The 18,893-nt window shown below is 45.6% G+C and overlaps 1 protein-coding gene across 1 annotated transcript in view; it reads right to left on the bottom strand.

The window, feature by feature from the left end:
* LOC135057245 (peroxidasin homolog) overlaps positions 1-18,893 on the bottom strand; it is a 167,396-nt gene that overhangs the window by 114,871 nt on the left and 33,632 nt on the right. Inside the window, exons 3-4 of the mRNA XM_063963136.1 lie at positions 17,795-17,866; positions 114-185 (exon numbers count right to left, since the gene is read on the bottom strand). Of these exons, the coding sequence (XP_063819206.1) occupies positions 114-185; positions 17,795-17,866 (144 nt within the window). The remainder of the gene's footprint in view (positions 1-113; positions 186-17,794; positions 17,867-18,893) is intronic.

The raw sequence follows: 18,893 nt of genomic DNA, 5'->3' as shown, positions 1-18,893 counted from the left end.
CTGTGAAAGAAAAATGTACTTAAAAATCCTGAGCCTGGACTCATGTTTACACGTGGGAAAGCGGACAAGAGGCTTGAGAAAGGGAATGTGGGGAACCGGCTTCATAAACTCACAGTTGTTTCAGGCTTTCTAATGTCTCAAAAGTTCTCTGTGAAATCCCTCTGATTTGGTTGTTGTTCAGCAATCTGAATAAGAAAATACCAGGTTTAATCAAATGTAAATTGTCTCCACTTTTTGACCTTAACCTTATGCCAGATTCTGCAACTATCCAACATTGCAGGTAAAACTGTTTAAAAGGACACAGTAGTGCAATGATTCTGTATTATGGGGGTCATTCCGAGTTGTTCGCTCGTTATTTTTTTCTCGCAACGGAGCGATTAGTCGCTAATGCGCATGCGCAATGTCCGCAGTGCGACTGCGCCAAGTAAATTTGCTATGCAGTTAGGTATTTTACTCACGGCATTACAAGGTTTTTTCTTCGTTCTAGTGATCGTAGTGTGATTGACAGGAAGTGGGTGTTTCTGGGCGGAAACTGCCCGTTTTATGGAAGTGTGTGAAAAAACGCTACCGTTTCTGGGAAAAACGCGGGAGTGGCTGGAGAAACGGAGGAGTGTCTGGGCGAACGCTGGGTGTGTTTGTGACGTCAAACCAGGAACGACAAGCACTGAACTGATCGCACTGGCAGAGTAAGTCTCGAGCTACTCAGAAACTGCACAGAGAAGTCTTTTCGCAATATTGCGAATCTTTCGTTCGCAATTTTACTATGCTAAGATTCACTCCCAGTAGGCGGCGGCTTAGCATGTGCAAAGCTGCTAAAAGCAGCTTGCGAGCGAACAACTCGGAATGACCCCCTATGTATTTATAAATGCAAAACAACATAAAAACACAAGAAAGGTAAAAAGTAATATCTACAAGTTACTATAGTTTAGCTCTGAAATGCAGAAACAATCTCAAGACACTAGAAGCTTTTAAACCTCACTAATCATTTTTTCCACAGAATTCGTTTAAAAAAAAAAAATGTAAGTATTTTTGTTGTTTCACTTTTTACACATTTCATCATCTTTATCAGTAAATTACTTCTGCAGTGCCCACACATTTTATACTTTTTGGCAGAAGACTTTTCAAAAAATAGCATTAGTTTGCTTATATATCCTGGCACGCCAAAGAACATCTAGACAAAATGGCCAAAACAGGGTTATTAAAATTGCAAGAATGTGAACTAAAGGCAAATGTGTGGGGTTTTTTTTGTTTTGTTTTTTTTTACAAACCATTACCAAACACATATACACAATGGGGGTCATTCCGAGTTGTTCGCTCGCAAGTGAATTTTAGTAGATTTGCTCATGCTAAGCCGCCGCCTACTGGGAGTGAATCTTAGCATCTTAAAATTGCGAACGATGTATTTGCAATATTGCGATTACACACCTCGTAGCAGTTTCTGAGTAGCTCCAGACTTACTTGGCATCTGCGATCATTTCACTGCTTGTCGTTCCTGGTTTGACGTCACAAACACACCCAGCGTTCGCCCAGACACTCCCCCGTTTCTCCAGCCACTCCTGCGTTTTTTCCGGAAACGGTAGCGTTTTTTCCCACACGCCCATAAAACGGACAGTTTCCACCCAGTAACACCCATTTCCTGTCAATCACATTACGATCGCCAGAACGATGAAAATGCCGTGAGTAAAATTCCTAAGTGCATAGCAAATTTACTTGGCGCAGTCGCAGTGCAGACATTGCGCATGCGCATTAAGCGGAAAATCGCTGCGATGCGAAGATTTTTACCGAGCGAACAACTCGGAATGACCCCCAATATTTGATAAATCCTGCACAAGTATTTAGAAAGCTCATTACACATACTTTGGGATATTTAATGGTTCCTTCTACTTCATATTTTATTATGATGTCTGATAATCCATCAGAAATATGAATTTTTGTTCGCAGGTGCTATCCTAATGCTTAAAGGTCTAGGACCAACATTTACATAAGAATAAAGAAAAACAAGAAAAGCATCTTTCTGGAAGCACTGGAACCACAATAAATTGTTAAAATTACTATCTTATGAAGGGTATTCAATCTAATAGAAAGGAAAAAAAAAAAACAGACACCCAACCGACTTTTCAACAATTGAATATCCCCCTTTATTTGATATGCATTATAATTATTTCAAGGACTGGATAAATATTAAAATATAGTGTGATATGAAAATAAAGTGTGATAATAAAACTACAAGACTCCGGTCAATGGGCCTAATTCACAGTTGATCGCAGCAGCAAATTTGTTAGCAGTTGGGCAAAACCATGTGCACTTCAGGGGGGCAGATACAACATGTGCAGAGAGAGTTAGATTTGGGGGATCTCAAAATCAAATTCTGGAGGATTTCAAAAGTGTAGGGGTTCTCACAGAGTTCAAACATAGGGCCTAATTCAAACCGGATCGCTGTTGTGCGAAATCGCACAGCAACAGACTATAGAATGACTGCGAATGCACCGCAAAGTGCACGTGCGAGCCCAAACAGCAACAGAATGGTGCAAAAATTTTGATTACTAGGCGTACGCAAGGTGATCGACAGTAAAGGGGCAGACTAGATGGGCCAAGTGGTTCTTATCTGCCGTCAAATTCTATGTTTCTATGAAGAGGACATTTGTGGGTGGTATCTGGCCGTTTTCTGGGAGTGTCAGGAAAAACGCAGGCGTTCCCAAGCGTTTTCAGGGCGGGTGTGTGACATCAGCTCTGGTCCTGATCAGCCTTATTCTATCGCACTGTAGGAGTAAGTCCTGGGCTACGCACAGACTGGTAAAATCATTCGATGAGTGAGTTGCAAACGGATTTGCAGATGTCCACTGTCTGGCAAAGTTTTCGCTCAGCGTACGCATGCATACACACACTTGCACGGGGCGGGTTTTCACTCTCTACGGGCGGGGGCTATCTGATCACAGACATTTGCAGAAATGCAGAGAAGCGATCAGGTCTGAATTAGGTCCATAATCAGGGGCCACTTACAAATGAGTGTACACATGTCTGTGGGTGCCAGGATTGGAGAGACCTTTTTTTTTTTTTTTTTGCGTGCTCTCAATTCCCTGGCTCGTTATATTTGACTGCAGTGTGGTGATGGGGAAGGGCTTAATGACATCATCACACCTATTATGCTATAAGTCAACAAGCACCGCCCTCCACCCAGCTCCAGCAGCAAGAAACAGCAATAGAGCCACTTCTATTTACATTAGTGCTCTACATTTGTAGGTAAACAAAGCAACATAAGTATTTTGTTTATTACATGTTACTACTCTTGCTGAACATAAATATATATTATGGCAGTGGTTCCCAAACTTTTTTGTGTCACGGCACCCTACAGTATCAGATTTTTTTCACGGCACCCCTAGGCCAAAGTTTCTTAATGAGAAATTAAGAAAAATAAAAATAATATTAAGTAAATTTTGTTTATATGTAATCTAGTGATGAGCGGGTTCGGTTCCTCGGAATCCGAACCCGCCCGAACTTCAGGTTTTTTTACACGGGGCCGAGCGACTCGGATCTTCCCGCCTTGCTCGGTTAACCCGAGTGCGCCCGAACGTCATCATCCCGCTGTCGGATTCTCGCGAGGCTCGGATTCTATCGCGAGACTCGGATTCTATATAAGGAGCCGCGCGTCGCCGCCATTTTCACACGTGCATTGAGATTGATAGGGAGAGGACGTGGCTGGCGTCCTCTCCGTTTAGACTAGAGTACTAGAGAGAGACACTAATTTTGGGGAGCATATTATTAGGAGGAGTACTACTTGCTGCTGATAGTGTGACCAGTGACCACCAGTTTAATTAATCCGTTCTCTGCCTGAAAAAAAACGATACACAGTGTGACACAGTCACATACCATATCTGTGCTCAGCCCAGTGTGCTGCATCATATGTAATACTGTATATCATTATCTGACTGTGCTGAGTGCTCACTGCTCACACAGCTTAATTGTGGGGGAGACTGGGGAGCAGTTATAGCAGGAGTACATATTGTAAGTACAGTGCACACTTTTGCTGCCAGAGTGCCACTGCCAGTGTGACTGACCAGTGACCACTGACCACCAGTATTGTGATTGCCTGCTGACCACCAGTATATTGTGATTGTCTGCCTGAAAAAGTTAAACACTCGTCGTGTGGTGTTTTTATAAACGCATTCTGCAGACAGTGTCCAGCAGGTCCGTCATTACATAATATATACCTGTCCTGCTGCAGTACTAGTCTGATATATATATATTTTAATTTTATCTCATTATCATCCAGTCTATATTAGCAGCAGACACAGTACGGTAGTCCACGGCTGTAGCTACCTCTGTGTCGGCAGTCGCTCGTCCATCCATAATTGTATACCACCTACCCGTGTTTTTTTTTCTTTTCTATCTTCTTGATACTAGTAGCTTACTTTAGGAGTCTGCAGTGCTGACAGACAGTGTCCAGCAGGTCCGTCATTACATAATATATACCTGTCCGGCTGCAGTACTACTGTGATATATATATATTTTAATTTTATCTCATTATCATCCAGTCTATATTAGCAGCAGACACAGTACGGTAGTCCACGGCTGTAGCTACCTCTGTGTCGGCAGTCGCTCGTCCATCCATAATTGTATACCACCTACCCGTGGTTTTTTTTTTTTCTATCTTCTTGATACTAGTAGCTTACTTTAGGAGTCTGCAGTGCTGAGTCTGACAGACAGTGTCCAGCAGGTCCGTCATTACATAATATATACCTGTCCGGCTGCAGTACTAGTGTGATATATATATATTTTAATTTTATCTCATTATCATCCAGTCTATATTAGCAGCAGACACAGTACGGTAGTCCACGGCTGTAGCTACCTCTGTGTCGGCAGTCGCTCGTCCATCCATAATTGTATACCACCTACCCGTGGTTTTTTTTTCTTTTCTATCTTCTTGATACTAGTAGCTTACTTTAGGAGTCTGCAGTGCTGACAGACAGTGTCCAGCAGGTCCGTCATTACATAATATATATCCCTGTCCGGCTGCAGTACTAGTGTGATATATATATATATTTTTTAATTTTATCTCATTATCATCCAGTCTATATTAGCAGCAGACACAGTATGGTAGTCCACGGCTGTAGCTACCTCTGTGTCGGCAGTCGCTCGTCCATCCATAATTGTATACCACCTACCCGTGGTTTTTTTTTTTCTATCTTCTTGATACTAGTAGCTTACTTTAGGAGTCTGCAGTGCTGAGTCTGACAGACAGTGTCCAGCAGGTCCGTCATTACATAATATATACCTGTCCGGCTGCAGTACTAGTGTGATATATATATATATTTTAATTTTATCTCATTATCATCCAGTCTATATTAGCAGCAGACACAGTACGGTAGTCCACGGCTGTAGCTACCTCTGTGTCGGCAGTCGCTCGTCATCCATAAGTATACTAGTATCCATCCATCTCCATTGTTTACCTGAGGTGCCTTTTAGTTGTGCCTATTAAAATATGGAGAACAAAAATGTTGAGGTTCCAAAATTAGGGAAAGATCAAGATCCACTTCCACTTCGTGCTGAAGCTGCTGCCACTAGTCATGGCCGAGACGATGAAATGCCATCAACGTCGTCTGCCAAGGCCGATGCCCAATGTCATAGTACAGAGCATGTAAAATCCAAAACACCAAATATCAGTAAAAAAAGGACTCAAAAATCTAAAATAAAATTGGCGGAGGAGAAGCGTAAACTTGCCAATATGCCATTTACCACACGGAGTGGCAAGGAACGGCTGAGGCCCTGGCCTATGTTCATGGCTAGTGGTTCAGCTTCACATGAGGATGGAAGCACTCAGCCTCTCGCTAGAAAAATGAAAAGACTCAAGCTGGCAAAAGCACAGCAAAGAACTGTGCGTTCTTCAAAATCCCAAATCCACAAGGAGAGTCCAATTGTGTCGGTTGCGATGCCTGACCTTCCCAACACTGGACGTGAAGAGCATGCGCCTTCCACCATTTGCACGCCCCCTGCAAGTGCTGGAAGGAGCACCCGCAGTCCAGTTCCTGATAGTCAGATTGAAGATGTCAGTGTTGAAGTACACCAGGCCATGTCACTGGCAATTCTGACGAGTCCTCTCCTGCCTGGGATTCCTCCGATGCATCCTTGCGTGTAACGCCTACTGCTGCTGGCGCTGCTGTTGTTGCTGCTGGGAGTCGATGGTCATCCCAGAGGGGAAGTCGTAAGACCACTTTTACTACTTCCACCAAGCAATTGACTGTCCAACAGTCCTTTGCGAGGAAGATGAAATATCACAGCAGTCATCCTGCTGCAAAGCGGATAACTGAGGCCTTGGCATCCTGGGCGGTGAGAAACGTGGTTCCGGTATCCATCATTACTGCAGAGCCAACTAGAGACTTGTTGGAGGTACTGTGTCCCCGGTACCAAATACCATCTAGGTTCCATTTCTCTAGGCAGGCGATACCGAAAATGTACACAGACCTCAGAAAAAGAGTCACCAGTGTCCTAAAAAATGCAGCTGTACCCAATGTCCACTTAACCACGGACATGTGGACAAGTGGAGCAGGGCAGGGTCAGGACTATATGACTGTGACAGCCCACTGGGTAGATGTATGGACTTCCGCCGCAAGAACAGCAGCGGCGGCACCAGTAGCAGCATCTCGCAAACGCCAACTCTTTCCTAGGCAGGCTACGCTTTGTATCACCGCTTTCCAGAATACGCACACAGCTGAAAACCTCTTACGGCAACTGAGGAAGATCATCGCGGAATGGCTTACCCCAATTGGACTCTCCTGTGGATTTGTGGCATCAGACAACGCCAGCAATATTGTGTGTGCATTAAATATGGGCAAATTCCAGCACGTCCCATGTTTTGCACATACCTTGAATTTGGTGGTGCAGAATTATTTAAAAAACGAGAGGGGCGTGCAAGAGATGCTGTCGGTGGCCAGAAGAATTGCGGGACACTTTCGGCGTACAGGCACCACGTACAGAAGACTGGAGCACCACCAAAAACGCCTGAACCTGCCCTGCCATCATCTGAAGCAAGAAGTGGTAACGAGGTGGAATTCAACCCTATATATGCTTCAGAGGTTGGAGGAGCAGCAAAAGGCCATTCAAGCCTATACAATTGAGCACGATATAGGAGGTGGAATGCACCTGTCTCAAGCGCAGTGGAGAATGATTTCAACGTTGTGCAAGGTTCTGCTGCCCTTTGAACTTGCCACACGTGAAGTCAGTTCAGACACTGCCAGCCTGAGTCAGGTCATTCCCCTCATCAGGCTTTTGCAGAAGAAGCTGGAGACATTGAAGGAGGAGCTAACACAGAGCGATTCCGCTAGGCATGTGGGACTTGTGGATGGAGCCCTTAATTCGCTTAACAAGGATTCACGGGTGGTCAATCTGTTGAAATCAGAGCACTACATTTTGGCCACCGTGCTCGATCCTAGATTTAAAACCTACCTTGGATCTCTCTTTCCGGCACACACAAGTCTGCTGGGGTTCAAAGACCTGCTGGTGAGAAAATTGTCAAGTCAAGCGGAACGCGACCTGTCAACATCTCCTCCTTCACATTCTCCCGCAACTGGGGGTGCGAGGAAAAGGCTCAGAATTCCGAGCCCACCCGCTGGCGGTGATGCAGGGCAGTCTGGAGCGACTGCTGATGCTGACATCTGGTCCGGACTGAAGGACCTGCCAACGATTACGGCCATGTCGTCTACTGGCACTGCATATGATTCTCTCCCCATTGAAAGAATGGTGGAGGATTATATGAGTGACCGCATCCAAGTAGGCACGTCAGACAGTCCGTACTTATACTGGCAGGAAAAAGAGGCAATTTGGAGGCCCTTGCACAAACTGGCTTTATTCTACCAAAGTTGCCCTCCCACAAGTGTGTACTCCGAAAGAGTGTTTAGTGCCGCCGCTCACCTTGTCAGCAATCGGCGTACGAGGTTACTTCCAGAAAATGTGGAGAAGATGATGTTCATTAAAATGAATTATAATCAATTCCTCTGTGGAGACATTGACCAGCAGCAATTGCCTCCACAAAGTACACAGGGAGCTGAGATGGTGGATTCCAGTGGGGACGAATTGATAATCTGTGAGGAGCGGGATGTACACGGTGATATATCGGAGGATGATGATGAGGTGGACATCTTGCCTCTGTAGAGCCAGTTTGTGCAAGGAGAGATTAATTGCTTCTTTTTCGGTGGGGGTCCAAACCAACCCGTCATTTCAGTCACAGTCGTGTGGCAGACCCTGTCACTGAAATGATGGGTTGGTTAAAGTGTGCATGTCCTGTTTATACAACATAAGGGTGGGTGGGAGGGCCCAAGGACAATTCCATCTTTCACCTCTTTTTTCTTTCATTTTTCTTTGCGTCATGTGCTGTTTGGGGAGTGTTTTTTTGGAAGGGCCATCCTGCGTGACACTGCAGTGCCACTCCTAGATGGGCCAGGTGTTTGTGTCGGCCACTAGGGTCGCTTAGCTTACTCACACAGCTACCTCATTGCGCCTCTTTTTTTCTTTGCGTCATGTGCTGTTTGGGGAGTGTTTTTTGGAAGGGCCATCCTGCGTGACACTGCAGTGCCACTCCTAGATGGGCCAGGTGTTTGTGTCTGCCACTAGGGTCGCTTAGCTTACTCACACAGCTACCTCATTGCGCCTCTTTTTTTCTTTGCGTCATGTGCTGTTTGGGGAGTGTTTTTTGGAAGGGCCATCTTGCGTGACACTGCAGTGCCACTCCTAGATGGGCCAGGTGTTTGTGTCGGCCACTAGGGTCGCTTAGCTTACTCACACAGCTACCTCATTGCGCCTCTTTTTTTCTTTGCGTCATGTGCTGTTTGGGGAGTGTTTTTTGGAAGGGACATCCTGCCTGACACTGCAGTGCCACTCCTAGATGGGCCAGGTGTTTGTGTCGGCCACTAGGGTCGCTTAGCTTACTCACACAGCTACCTCATTGCGCCTCTTTTTTTCTTTGCGTCATGTGCTGTTTGGGGAGTGTTTTTTGGAAGGGCCATCCTGCGTGACACTGCAGTGCCACTCCTAGATGGGCCAGGTGTTTGTGTCGGCCACTAGGGTCGCTTAGCTTAGTCATCCAGCGACCTCGGTGCAAATTTTAGGACTAAAAATAATATTGTGAGGTGTGAGGTGTTCAGAATAGACTGAAAATGAGTGGAAATTATGGTTTTTGAGGTTAATAATACTTTGGGATCAAAATGACCCCCAAATTCTATGATTTAAGCTGTTTTTTAGGGTTTTTTGAAAAAAACACCCGAATCCGACAAAAAAAATTCGGTGAGGTTTTGCCAAAACGCGGTCGAACCCAAAACACGGCCGCGGAACCGAACCCAAAACCAAAACCCGAAAAATTTCAAGTGCACATCTCTAATGTAATCATTAGGGTCAGTTATATGGCGAGGGGCAGGATTTACTTCTGTTTGTCCACATATTTATGATTTGAAGCCACAAGCACCAGTGTTGTCTGTTAAATTGACCATAAATAATTTGAGTTGGTCCTCCACCACCAACCCAGGGCACCCCTGCAAGTACCCCGAGGCACACCAGGGTGCCTCGGAACACAGTTTGGGAACCACTGCATTATAGTAAGAACTTACTGTTGATAACAGTATTTCTCCTAAGTCCACAGGTTCCACAGGATACATTGGGATATGGCGGAGCGACAGTGGATCTGCACCAAATGGTCAAAGCTTTTTGAATTCCCAGCATGCAACGGGTCCGTCCATATATCCCCGCCTCTTGGCTCAGGCAAAAGGTATCCACGGCATAATGTCTAATGAATGTGTTAATGGAAGACCATGTGGCTGCCTTACATTTCTGTTCTGCTGACGTTGTGCTGTCCATGATGGACCTACCTTACGAGTAGAGTGAGCAGAGACATTATCTGGAACAGGGAGATCAGCTTGAGAATATGCTTCTGAAATAGTCATCCGAAGCCACCTCGCTAGTGTCTGCTTATCAGCAGGCCATCCTTTCTTATGAAATCCATAGAGAACAAAGAGAGAATTTGACTCTCTGATAGCATTGGCAGAGGTGTATCTAGCACGGGGCGAGCAGGGCACGTGGCAGCCCCAGCAGAGGGGGGCGCCACTGGCACCTGCACGGCCTGCTCGCCCCATGTGACAGGGATTCCGCTGGCGCTACCCGCGGCGCTCTCCCTATCTCCCCGGCTGCTGTGCCGGTCACACTGTACAGGAGCCTCCCCCTACTCCCCCCCCCCCCCTCATAGTCTACATTGCGCATGCGCAACCTCGGAGGTGCGCGGCCTCGGAAGTGCAGGTGAGCAGGCTAAACAGTTAAAAGCAGTTGAAACTTTCCTGTCGGGAGGGAGGGGGGGGGGGGGGGTGCGGGACAGTGTGCGTGTGTGTTGTGTGTGTGTGGGACAGTGTGAGTGTGTGTCAATTTTTGCAGGCCAGTGTGTGTGGGGGAGGGTAAAGTATGAGAATGTGTGTGTAGTCTGAGTGGGTGTGTGTGGGGTTTGGGGGTGGCCAGTCTGTGCGTGTGTAATCAACAGTGTGTGTGTGTGTGTGTGTGTGTGTGTGTGTGTGTGTAAGTAAGGGGGTTGGGCAGTCTGTGTGTGTGGGCGGTATGTACTAATGGCCATTTACCGAAGAGGGATATGTATTAAACCACGGGCACTGAGATGCCCTACTCACTCACCATCCTATTTTCCTTCTCACTCACCATCCCAGCTGGGTGGCCGAGCCGGGCAGGTGGAAAGCCAGCAGCAGGGGCAGCATGCCGGATATCAGCAGCCGAGGGTGCGGGCTGTAAGGCACGTGCAGAGCCCTAAGCTGGAGATCGGCAGCATGTTGACCGGCAACAAGCGGCTTCTGCTTCCACGTTCAACATGCTGCCGATCTCCGGCTTTGGCCTACGCAGGGTTCGGGGGATGGGTGTCCTCTGCCAAGTGTACTGCAGCTCCGGGGGTGTGGGCTCCGGAGGCTCTCAGCACTGTTGAATATCCAGCTTCCTCAAGTGTGTACAGCCCGCACCCTCGGCTGCTGATATCTGGCATGCTGCTGCTGGCTGTCCCCCCGCCCGGCTCGGCCACACAGCTGTACGGTGAGAAGGGCATCTCAGTTCCCGAGGTTTAATACATATGCCTCAGTAAATGGCCTCTGCGGTAAACGATACTAATGCTTACCGTGGCAGTAACAGCGGGGAGGACGGCGCACATCGGGATCCTGCAGCTGGAGATAAGAACCCCTTCGGAGCGCAGCAGACCACACTGAAAAGGGTGCATCCCCGGTGCGGTGTCCTACATCCCGTGTTGCGCCGAAGATGTGGAGTGTCGGAGGTGGCAGAAGCGCCGCAGCTTGGGGTGAGAAACCGCTGCAACCCTTCCGCTGCTAAACTCTGCAATTAGTCAGTTAAAGGGGTAGCTGTAACGTGAATTTTGGCTCATACCATGTGCTATTATGTGAATTTTGGCTCATACCGTGTGCTATAATGTGAATTTCGGCTCATACCGTGTGGGGTAATGTGAATTTTGGCTCATACCGTGTGGGGTAATGTGAATTTTGGCTCATACCGTGTGGGGTAATGTGAATTTTGGCTCATACCGTGTGGGGTAATGTGAATTTTGGCTCATACCGTGTGGGGTAATGTGAATTTTGGCTCATACCGTGTGGGGTAATGTGAATTTCGGCTCATACATGTGGGGTAATGTGAATTGCGGCTCATACAGTGTGCTATAATGTGAATTTCGTCTCATACCGTGTGGGGTAATGTGAATTTCGGCTCATACCGTGTGCTATAATGTGAATGGGGCACCAGTACTAGTTAGTATAAGGGGTCCTACTACACTGAATGACACGCCCCTTTTGAGTGACCATGCCCCCTTTTCCGGAGCGCGCATAATTGCTATCTGCACTTTTTCATTTCCCCTTCAAAAATTCTACTTCAACCACTGCACCTACATCTATACATACACACCCTGACATCTTTATATACAGTGACACCGGTGGCGTGTGCACATACTTTCCTTTTGTAGTTTTTTTTTATGGGGGGGGGGGGCGCCATTATTGATCTTGACCTGGGCTCCAAAAACCCTAGCTACGCCTCTGAGCATTGGTACGATCTATGTGATCCTTAAGGCACGGACTACATCCAACGATGCATCTCCCGCAGAAAGTTCCGGCCCTTGGAAAGCCGCCTCTACAATTTCTTCACTAAGGTGGAATTTAGACACCACCTTAGGAAGATACTCAGATTTAGATCTGAGAACTGCTCTATCTGGATAAAAAAATCAGAAATGGAGGATGACATAACAAAGCTCCTAAATCTGAAACTCTTCTAGCTGGAGCCATGACCAGCAGAAAGAGAACTTTAGCCGTCAACCAGTTAAGATCCACTCTTTTAAGTGGTTCAAATGGGGCAACTTGAAGGGCCTTTAAAACTAAACTTAAGTCCCAAGGCACTATAGGAAGATAAAAAGGAGGTTGCATGCGCAGCATTCCCTGGAGGAAGCCACCCTTAAACCTTTTCTGTTCACTGCACCATTGAATATAGGCTTGCCATATTCAGTAATAAATGCGAGCTGAGGAGGGTTTCCTTGCTCTAAGCATTGTTTGATTTACCTGTTGTGAGAATCCTCTTGACTTCAGGATGGAGGTCTCAAGAGCCACGCTGTCAAAGACAGTCGATTCAGATGTCTGTGATGACAAGGCCCACTGAATCAGTAGATCTGGACATTGAGGTAGTAGGAATGGAGCATCCATCGACATCCTCTGCAGATCTGTGTACCAATGTCTTCTAGGCCAAGCTGGAGATATTGGTATCACAACACTTTTTCCTTGTTTTACCTTTCTCACCACCCTGGGTAACAGGGCGATGGGAGGAAACACATAGGCCAGATGAAAGTCCCATCTCACTGACAGGGAATCCACAAAGATCACTTTGGGATCCTTTGTTCTTGATCTGTATGCTGGCACCTTGTGGTTCTGACGGGATGCCATGAGATCTATCTTTGGCAACCACCATCTGTCGACCAGGGTCTGGAAGACTTCCGGGATTAGAGCCCATTTGTTTCCATGAATGGTGTGCCGACTGAGAAAATCCGCTTCCCAGTTTAGGACTCTTGGAACGAACACTGCAGACATGGCTGGAAGATGAAGTTCTGCCCACTTTAACGTGTGACTTACTTCTTTCATTGCTTTCCGGCTGCGAGTTCCACCCTGATGGTTGAGGTACGCTACTGCCGTCGCATTGTCCAAGCAGATTTGGACTGGTTTCCCCTGAAGGATGTCCTTTGCCTGATTCAACACCATGTATATGGCTCGGAGTTCCAATATATTTATTGGCAGGCAATTTTCTTCCTTGGTCCACTGTCCCTGGAAGCGATTTCTTCCTGACGCTGCTCCCCAGCCCTGGATGCTGGCATCCATTGTCAGAATTTCCCAATCTGATATCCAAAAGGGTCTCACGTTGTCCAGATGGGCTGTCTGGAGCCACCAGGCTAATGACCTCCTTACTTTCTGAGAAAGGACTATAGTCTGTGTTTTTATAGTCTGATGAAAACCATTCCATTTGGTAAAGATCAGATGTTGCAGTGGCCTTGAGTGGTACTGAGCATACTCTATCATGTCGAATGTTGACATGATCAATCCCATCACACGCATTGCTGCGTGAATGGATACTTTCCGACTGTGTAGAAGCTCCTGAATCCTTAAGTGAAGTTTGGCTATTTTGTTCAGAGGTAAAATTACTCTCTGAAGGTTTGAATCCAATACAGCCCCCAAGTGAGTAATCCGCTCTGACGGAACCAGAGACGATTTTGCCCAATTTTTGAGCCAACCGTGCTTCTGTAGACACTCTATTGTCTGTTGTAGATGACACAGAAGCAATTCCTGAGACTGTGGCAGGATTAAAAAGATCGTCAAGGTATGGAAAAATTCTTATCCCCTGCTGGCTGAGATAAGCTGCCATTATCACCATAATTTTGGTGAATACTCTGGGAGCTGTGGCCAATCCGAATGGTAGAGCCTGAAACTGAAAATGCTGTTGAAGGATAGCGAACCTGAGATAGCGCTGATGGGACAGGGCTATAGGAACATGTAGGTAAGCATCCTGAATATCCAGGGACACCATAAAATCCCCTGGCTCCATGCCCAAAATGATGGAACGTAAAGTCTACATATGAAAACGAGGTACCCAAATGTACTTGATCAGCATTTTTAAATTGAGTATGGGCCGGAACGACCCATTTGGCTTCTGGACTAGAAACAGGTTGGAGTAGAAATACCGCTTCTTGCACCCAGGCATCAGTGGTAGACTGCTGCCAGATTTGTGCAAAATGAAGAAGTCGGCCTCCCACCCTGGGGTCCCCCAGGTGGAGGCCTGCACCATCAGGCTTGATGGCTTATCTTCTGTTTTAGAAGCTGGTCCTCTGGTAGCCCAATGCTTTTTAGTCTTACCAGACCTGTCGTATTGGGACTGTTTGCCATCACCCTTTCCTTTTCTTTGACACCGAAAAGCTGGGATTTTAGGCTTAAATTTGTAAGTGGAAGGAAATATCACTTTCTTGGAGTCTGCTTCTGACTCCAAAATACTGGTTAACTGTTTACCAAAGAGAATATCTCCAGTAAAAGGTAAAGACTCCAAAACCTTCTTGGATTCTGAATCAGCTTTCCAAATGCTTAGCCAAACTGCTCTGCGAGCGGCTACTGCTGATGCTTGAGAGGCAATAGTACCCATATCCAAGGCTGCTTCTTCTAAGAATATTGCAGCCTGTTTGATATGTGCAACATGGGATTGTCACTGAAGTTTCCCCTTCCAATGCATCCGCCTAGGCAGCCACTGCTTTAGCCATCCAGGCTGAAGCCATGGCTGGTCTATTGCTTGCCCTAGACAGGGAAAAAATGTTTTTTAGCACACCATCTACGCTCCTATCTGTGACATCATTTAATGATGTTGAAGGCAGAGGTAATGTAGATTTTCGCACTAATCGAATAACATGCGTATTTACTTTAGGGGCTACCTCCCTCTTTAAACAGTCCCCAGCCGGAAGAGGATTATTGGAATTCCATTTCCTAGGAATTCTAAATTTCTTACTGGGCATAGCCCAAGCCTCTTCCATAATTTACGTCAGCTGTTCTGATCCAGGAAACTCAGTCTTAACTGTTTTGGGACGTTTAAATACAGGTGCCTTAGATTTTAATATAGGCTCTGCTGATTCTTCTAAGGATAGAATGGCTTTCATTGCAATAATCAACTCAGATATGTCCACTGAGCCGAGACCATCTTCCTCATCTTCATATGCAGAACCAGAGTGTAATGAGTCCTCCTCCTCTGATGAATTCTCATCTAAAACATGTGTAGACTGTGAAGATGTTATTTCGGGTCTATGTGATTTACTTACCACTGACTATTCAGCCTGCTTTTGTTGAGAGGCTACTGCTTCCCCTACTGGAAATGAAAAATCGCAGGTGGAATGCTGCACATAAGGGTTAATAGTGTAACCTATCCCTGGTACTGAAGTTGGAATTACCCGCTAAGCTAATCTGGATAATGTCTGTGCAAACATAGCCCAAGGGGGATCAACTTGCACCTGCATCTGCCTTGAATTTTTAAAGAGACCTTGGTGAAAGTTAAAACAATTTGCACACAACCCATCCTGAACCAGATCATGAAATGTTAACCCAGCTTTGCATGACAAACATGAAATGAGTGCATAATAAGCAATGAGCACATAATCAACTACAGATACATTTCAAGTATGTAGGAGAAAGATATTACTGCATTACTTTATAAAAGTTTTAACCGTATTCAGACGCATAGCGAAAGAAACCACAGTAATATTACCAGACTCGTATGCATTATGCACCTATCCAACTATTCGTACTCAAAAGGTAGATAGACACTTAGTGCTGTATAACCCGTACTCAATAGAGTGGGATACAGGGAGACTTACCCCACTTCTAGGATCGATCAATATGTTTGCGAATGCTGAGTGGATCCAGACGCTATTAGTGTACACCGCCGATCCATGAACCTATAGTGAACACTGATGCACCAGTCACACAGCCGCCTATGCTGCGACTGGGTCCCTTAGTACACAGTGTCTCGGACGGAAGCGGGAAAACAGTTCATGGCAGGAGACTTGGAGGAAACTGGTCATGAACCGGGGGAGGGGCGACCAGAGGAGCATCTAACTCCCCACTGCTGACATCAACCCTAGGGATCGCGGCCTCATTCTACCCCTGGAGCCTATGATTCCTAGGACCTAGCCTGGTGCACTCTTGGTGGCAGCTGTGTCAGCGACTGTTTAGTATTCTCCATCCAAAACAGTGGGGCAGTGTCCGTGTTCCCCCTCTAAGCGGAACCGAAGCCTTACTTTCTCCCCGTGCTCCGGCCACAGCCTGGTAACATCTGCTGGATCTGCTAGTTTTATCGACACAGACGCCCACCGAAACAGCACTGTACTCGTGGGTAACCCTTGTTGCAACCTGGCGGAGAGTTGTTGAAGCGACTCTTTCTAAGGTACGTATAAGACGCTGTTTAGAAAGATCACTCAGAAAAAATAGTAATACTATAAAAATAAAATAACATAGTATAACATAATATCATAGTATCTGAGGTTGAAAAAAGACAATTGTCCATCGAGTTCAACCTATTTGTGGTCTCCTATGCATGATGATTTGTCTGAAATTTTTTGACTGATGCTGATGTCAGCAGTTGCATTTTATCCCTTTTTGTAGTAACTATAATGCGTGACTATGCACCATAACCCTGGATATCCTTATCCATTAGGAATTTATCTAACCCATTCTTAAAGGTGTTGACAGATTCCACCATTACAACTCCCTCAGGCAGGAAATTCCAAACACGTATTGTTCTTACCGTGAAAAAGCCTTTACGACGTATTGTGCGGAACCTCCTCTCCTCTAACCTGAGCGAGTGTCCACGAGTCCTATGTGTTGATCTGGCCAAAAACAAGTCCCGCGCAAGCTCTGTGTATTGTCCCCTTATATATTTGTAGATGTTGATCATATCCCCTCTTAGTCTCCTCTTTTCCAATGTAAACATGCCTAGTCTTTCAAGCCTTTCCTTGTATTCCATCGTCTCCATGCCCTTAATTAGTTTAGTCGCCCTCCTCTGAACCTTTTCTAGCTCCAGGATATCCTTTTTGTAGTGCGGTGCCCAGAATTGTATGCAGTATTCAAGGTGTGGTCTCACTAGTGATTTATATAACGGGAGTATAACACCCTCGTTCCTTGCATCAATTCCCCGTTTTATGCATGCTAGTATCTTATTAGCCTTTTTTGCTGCCATCCTACTTTCGGAACTGCTGCTTAGTTTGCTATCTATGAGAACACCTAAGTCTTTTTCCAGTACAGTATCCCCTTAAAGAAAGCTTATGGCTGCTAAAACCAACAGCCCTTAGACCATGGTTCGGCTCCTGCCACACCAAACAAAAAACTGATTTGCCTAAGCCAGGAGGCAGGGATATATGGATGGGCCCGTTGCATGCTGGGAGGCCAAAAAGCTTTGAATGTTTGGTGCAGATCCGCTGTTGCTCCACCATATCCCAATGTATCCTGTGGATACCCTGTAGACCCTGCAGGAGAATTTTTTTTTACCTTTCATATGTATGTAATTAAAGATTACATTAGATTTCTAGCTCCAAATTGTATTTTTTTTAATTTATTTTTTAACCAGTTTGTGACACGCATAATTAAACAAGAACATCCATAAACTCCAGTCAGCTACTTATCTGTTGCAGATGGGCTTATTAATGGCATAGAAAACACTTCCAGATTACTAAAAAGAGAAAAGATATTGCTCAGGGTCTTACAAAGTGTTGAGGGCGGTCAGCTTCTGAAGGGCTCCCAAATTTATCTCTCTGATGCGGTTGAAACGTAAATCACTGCAGAGACACAAAGCAGAATGATACAATAGAAGGTCTATTGCGAGCCATGAAAAGACAGTTTGGGACTGGACAGTCCAGTATCGATCATATAAACATTTTTATTTGTAGAGTTCTTATATAGCTAAAATACAGCTTTTTCAAAACCGCTATACATGCTAATAAACATGGCACAAGATTGTATGTTTTGATAGTCTCGACAGTAGGGGAGATTTTTCATCCAGTGTAAGGGCCCGAGACAGGCAGAGCATACAAACACACAGAGGCGTAACTGTGGGAGGCAATGGAGTCAGCTGCCGCCGGGTTCCTGCTCTGAAGGACAGCACCTCTCCTCTCGTTCCGTGTGTTCAACGACACCATTGCCACCGCTATCTCTTCCGTGGCCAACTCCCCTACTGGCTCCTGTACCTTACAAGTCACATCCTCTTTATTATAGATAGACATTTTACAAGTGTCATGCCCAGGATTAGAACCCACAACGTGGCTTTATATGGAAAGACATTCCGTGACTAATATAAGGAAGGTTCTGACAGTAATGCAGTCTTTGGAGGATTCTCACACAGATGTTCTGCCATTTTTACTATCATTAGACGCTGAAAAAGCATTTGATTTAGTGATGTGGGATCACCTGTTCATAACACTCCTATGATTTGGCTTTTCTCACCAATTTATTGATACTCTACGAATTTTATATCACAACCAGTCGACCCAAATATTCATAAATAAATATTTATCAACCCCTTTTTTAACACAGAGAGAAACCAGACAAGGATGCCCACCATCCCCATTACTATTTGCAGCAGTTTTGGAACCACTAGAGATCGCACTGCGACAATTACCATTGTTTAAAAGGTATTTCTGTAAAATGCATAGAATCCAAATTGAGTTTGTTTGCAGACGATATGCTCCTTTTTATAACTGACCCTTTGACCTCCATCCCTGCTATCTTCAAAACCATTAGTGTATTTGGCTCATTTGCTGGCTATCGAATCAATACACTTAAATCGGAATGTCTACCATTGATCTC

Source organism: Pseudophryne corroboree, chromosome 3, assembly GCF_028390025.1.
Source record: "Pseudophryne corroboree isolate aPseCor3 chromosome 3, aPseCor3.hap2, whole genome shotgun sequence".
In the NCBI taxonomy this organism is placed as follows: domain Eukaryota; kingdom Metazoa; phylum Chordata; class Amphibia; order Anura; family Myobatrachidae; genus Pseudophryne; species Pseudophryne corroboree.
The sequence above is the reverse complement of the archived record's forward strand: the minus strand, read 5'-3'. Positions and strand labels throughout refer to the sequence as shown.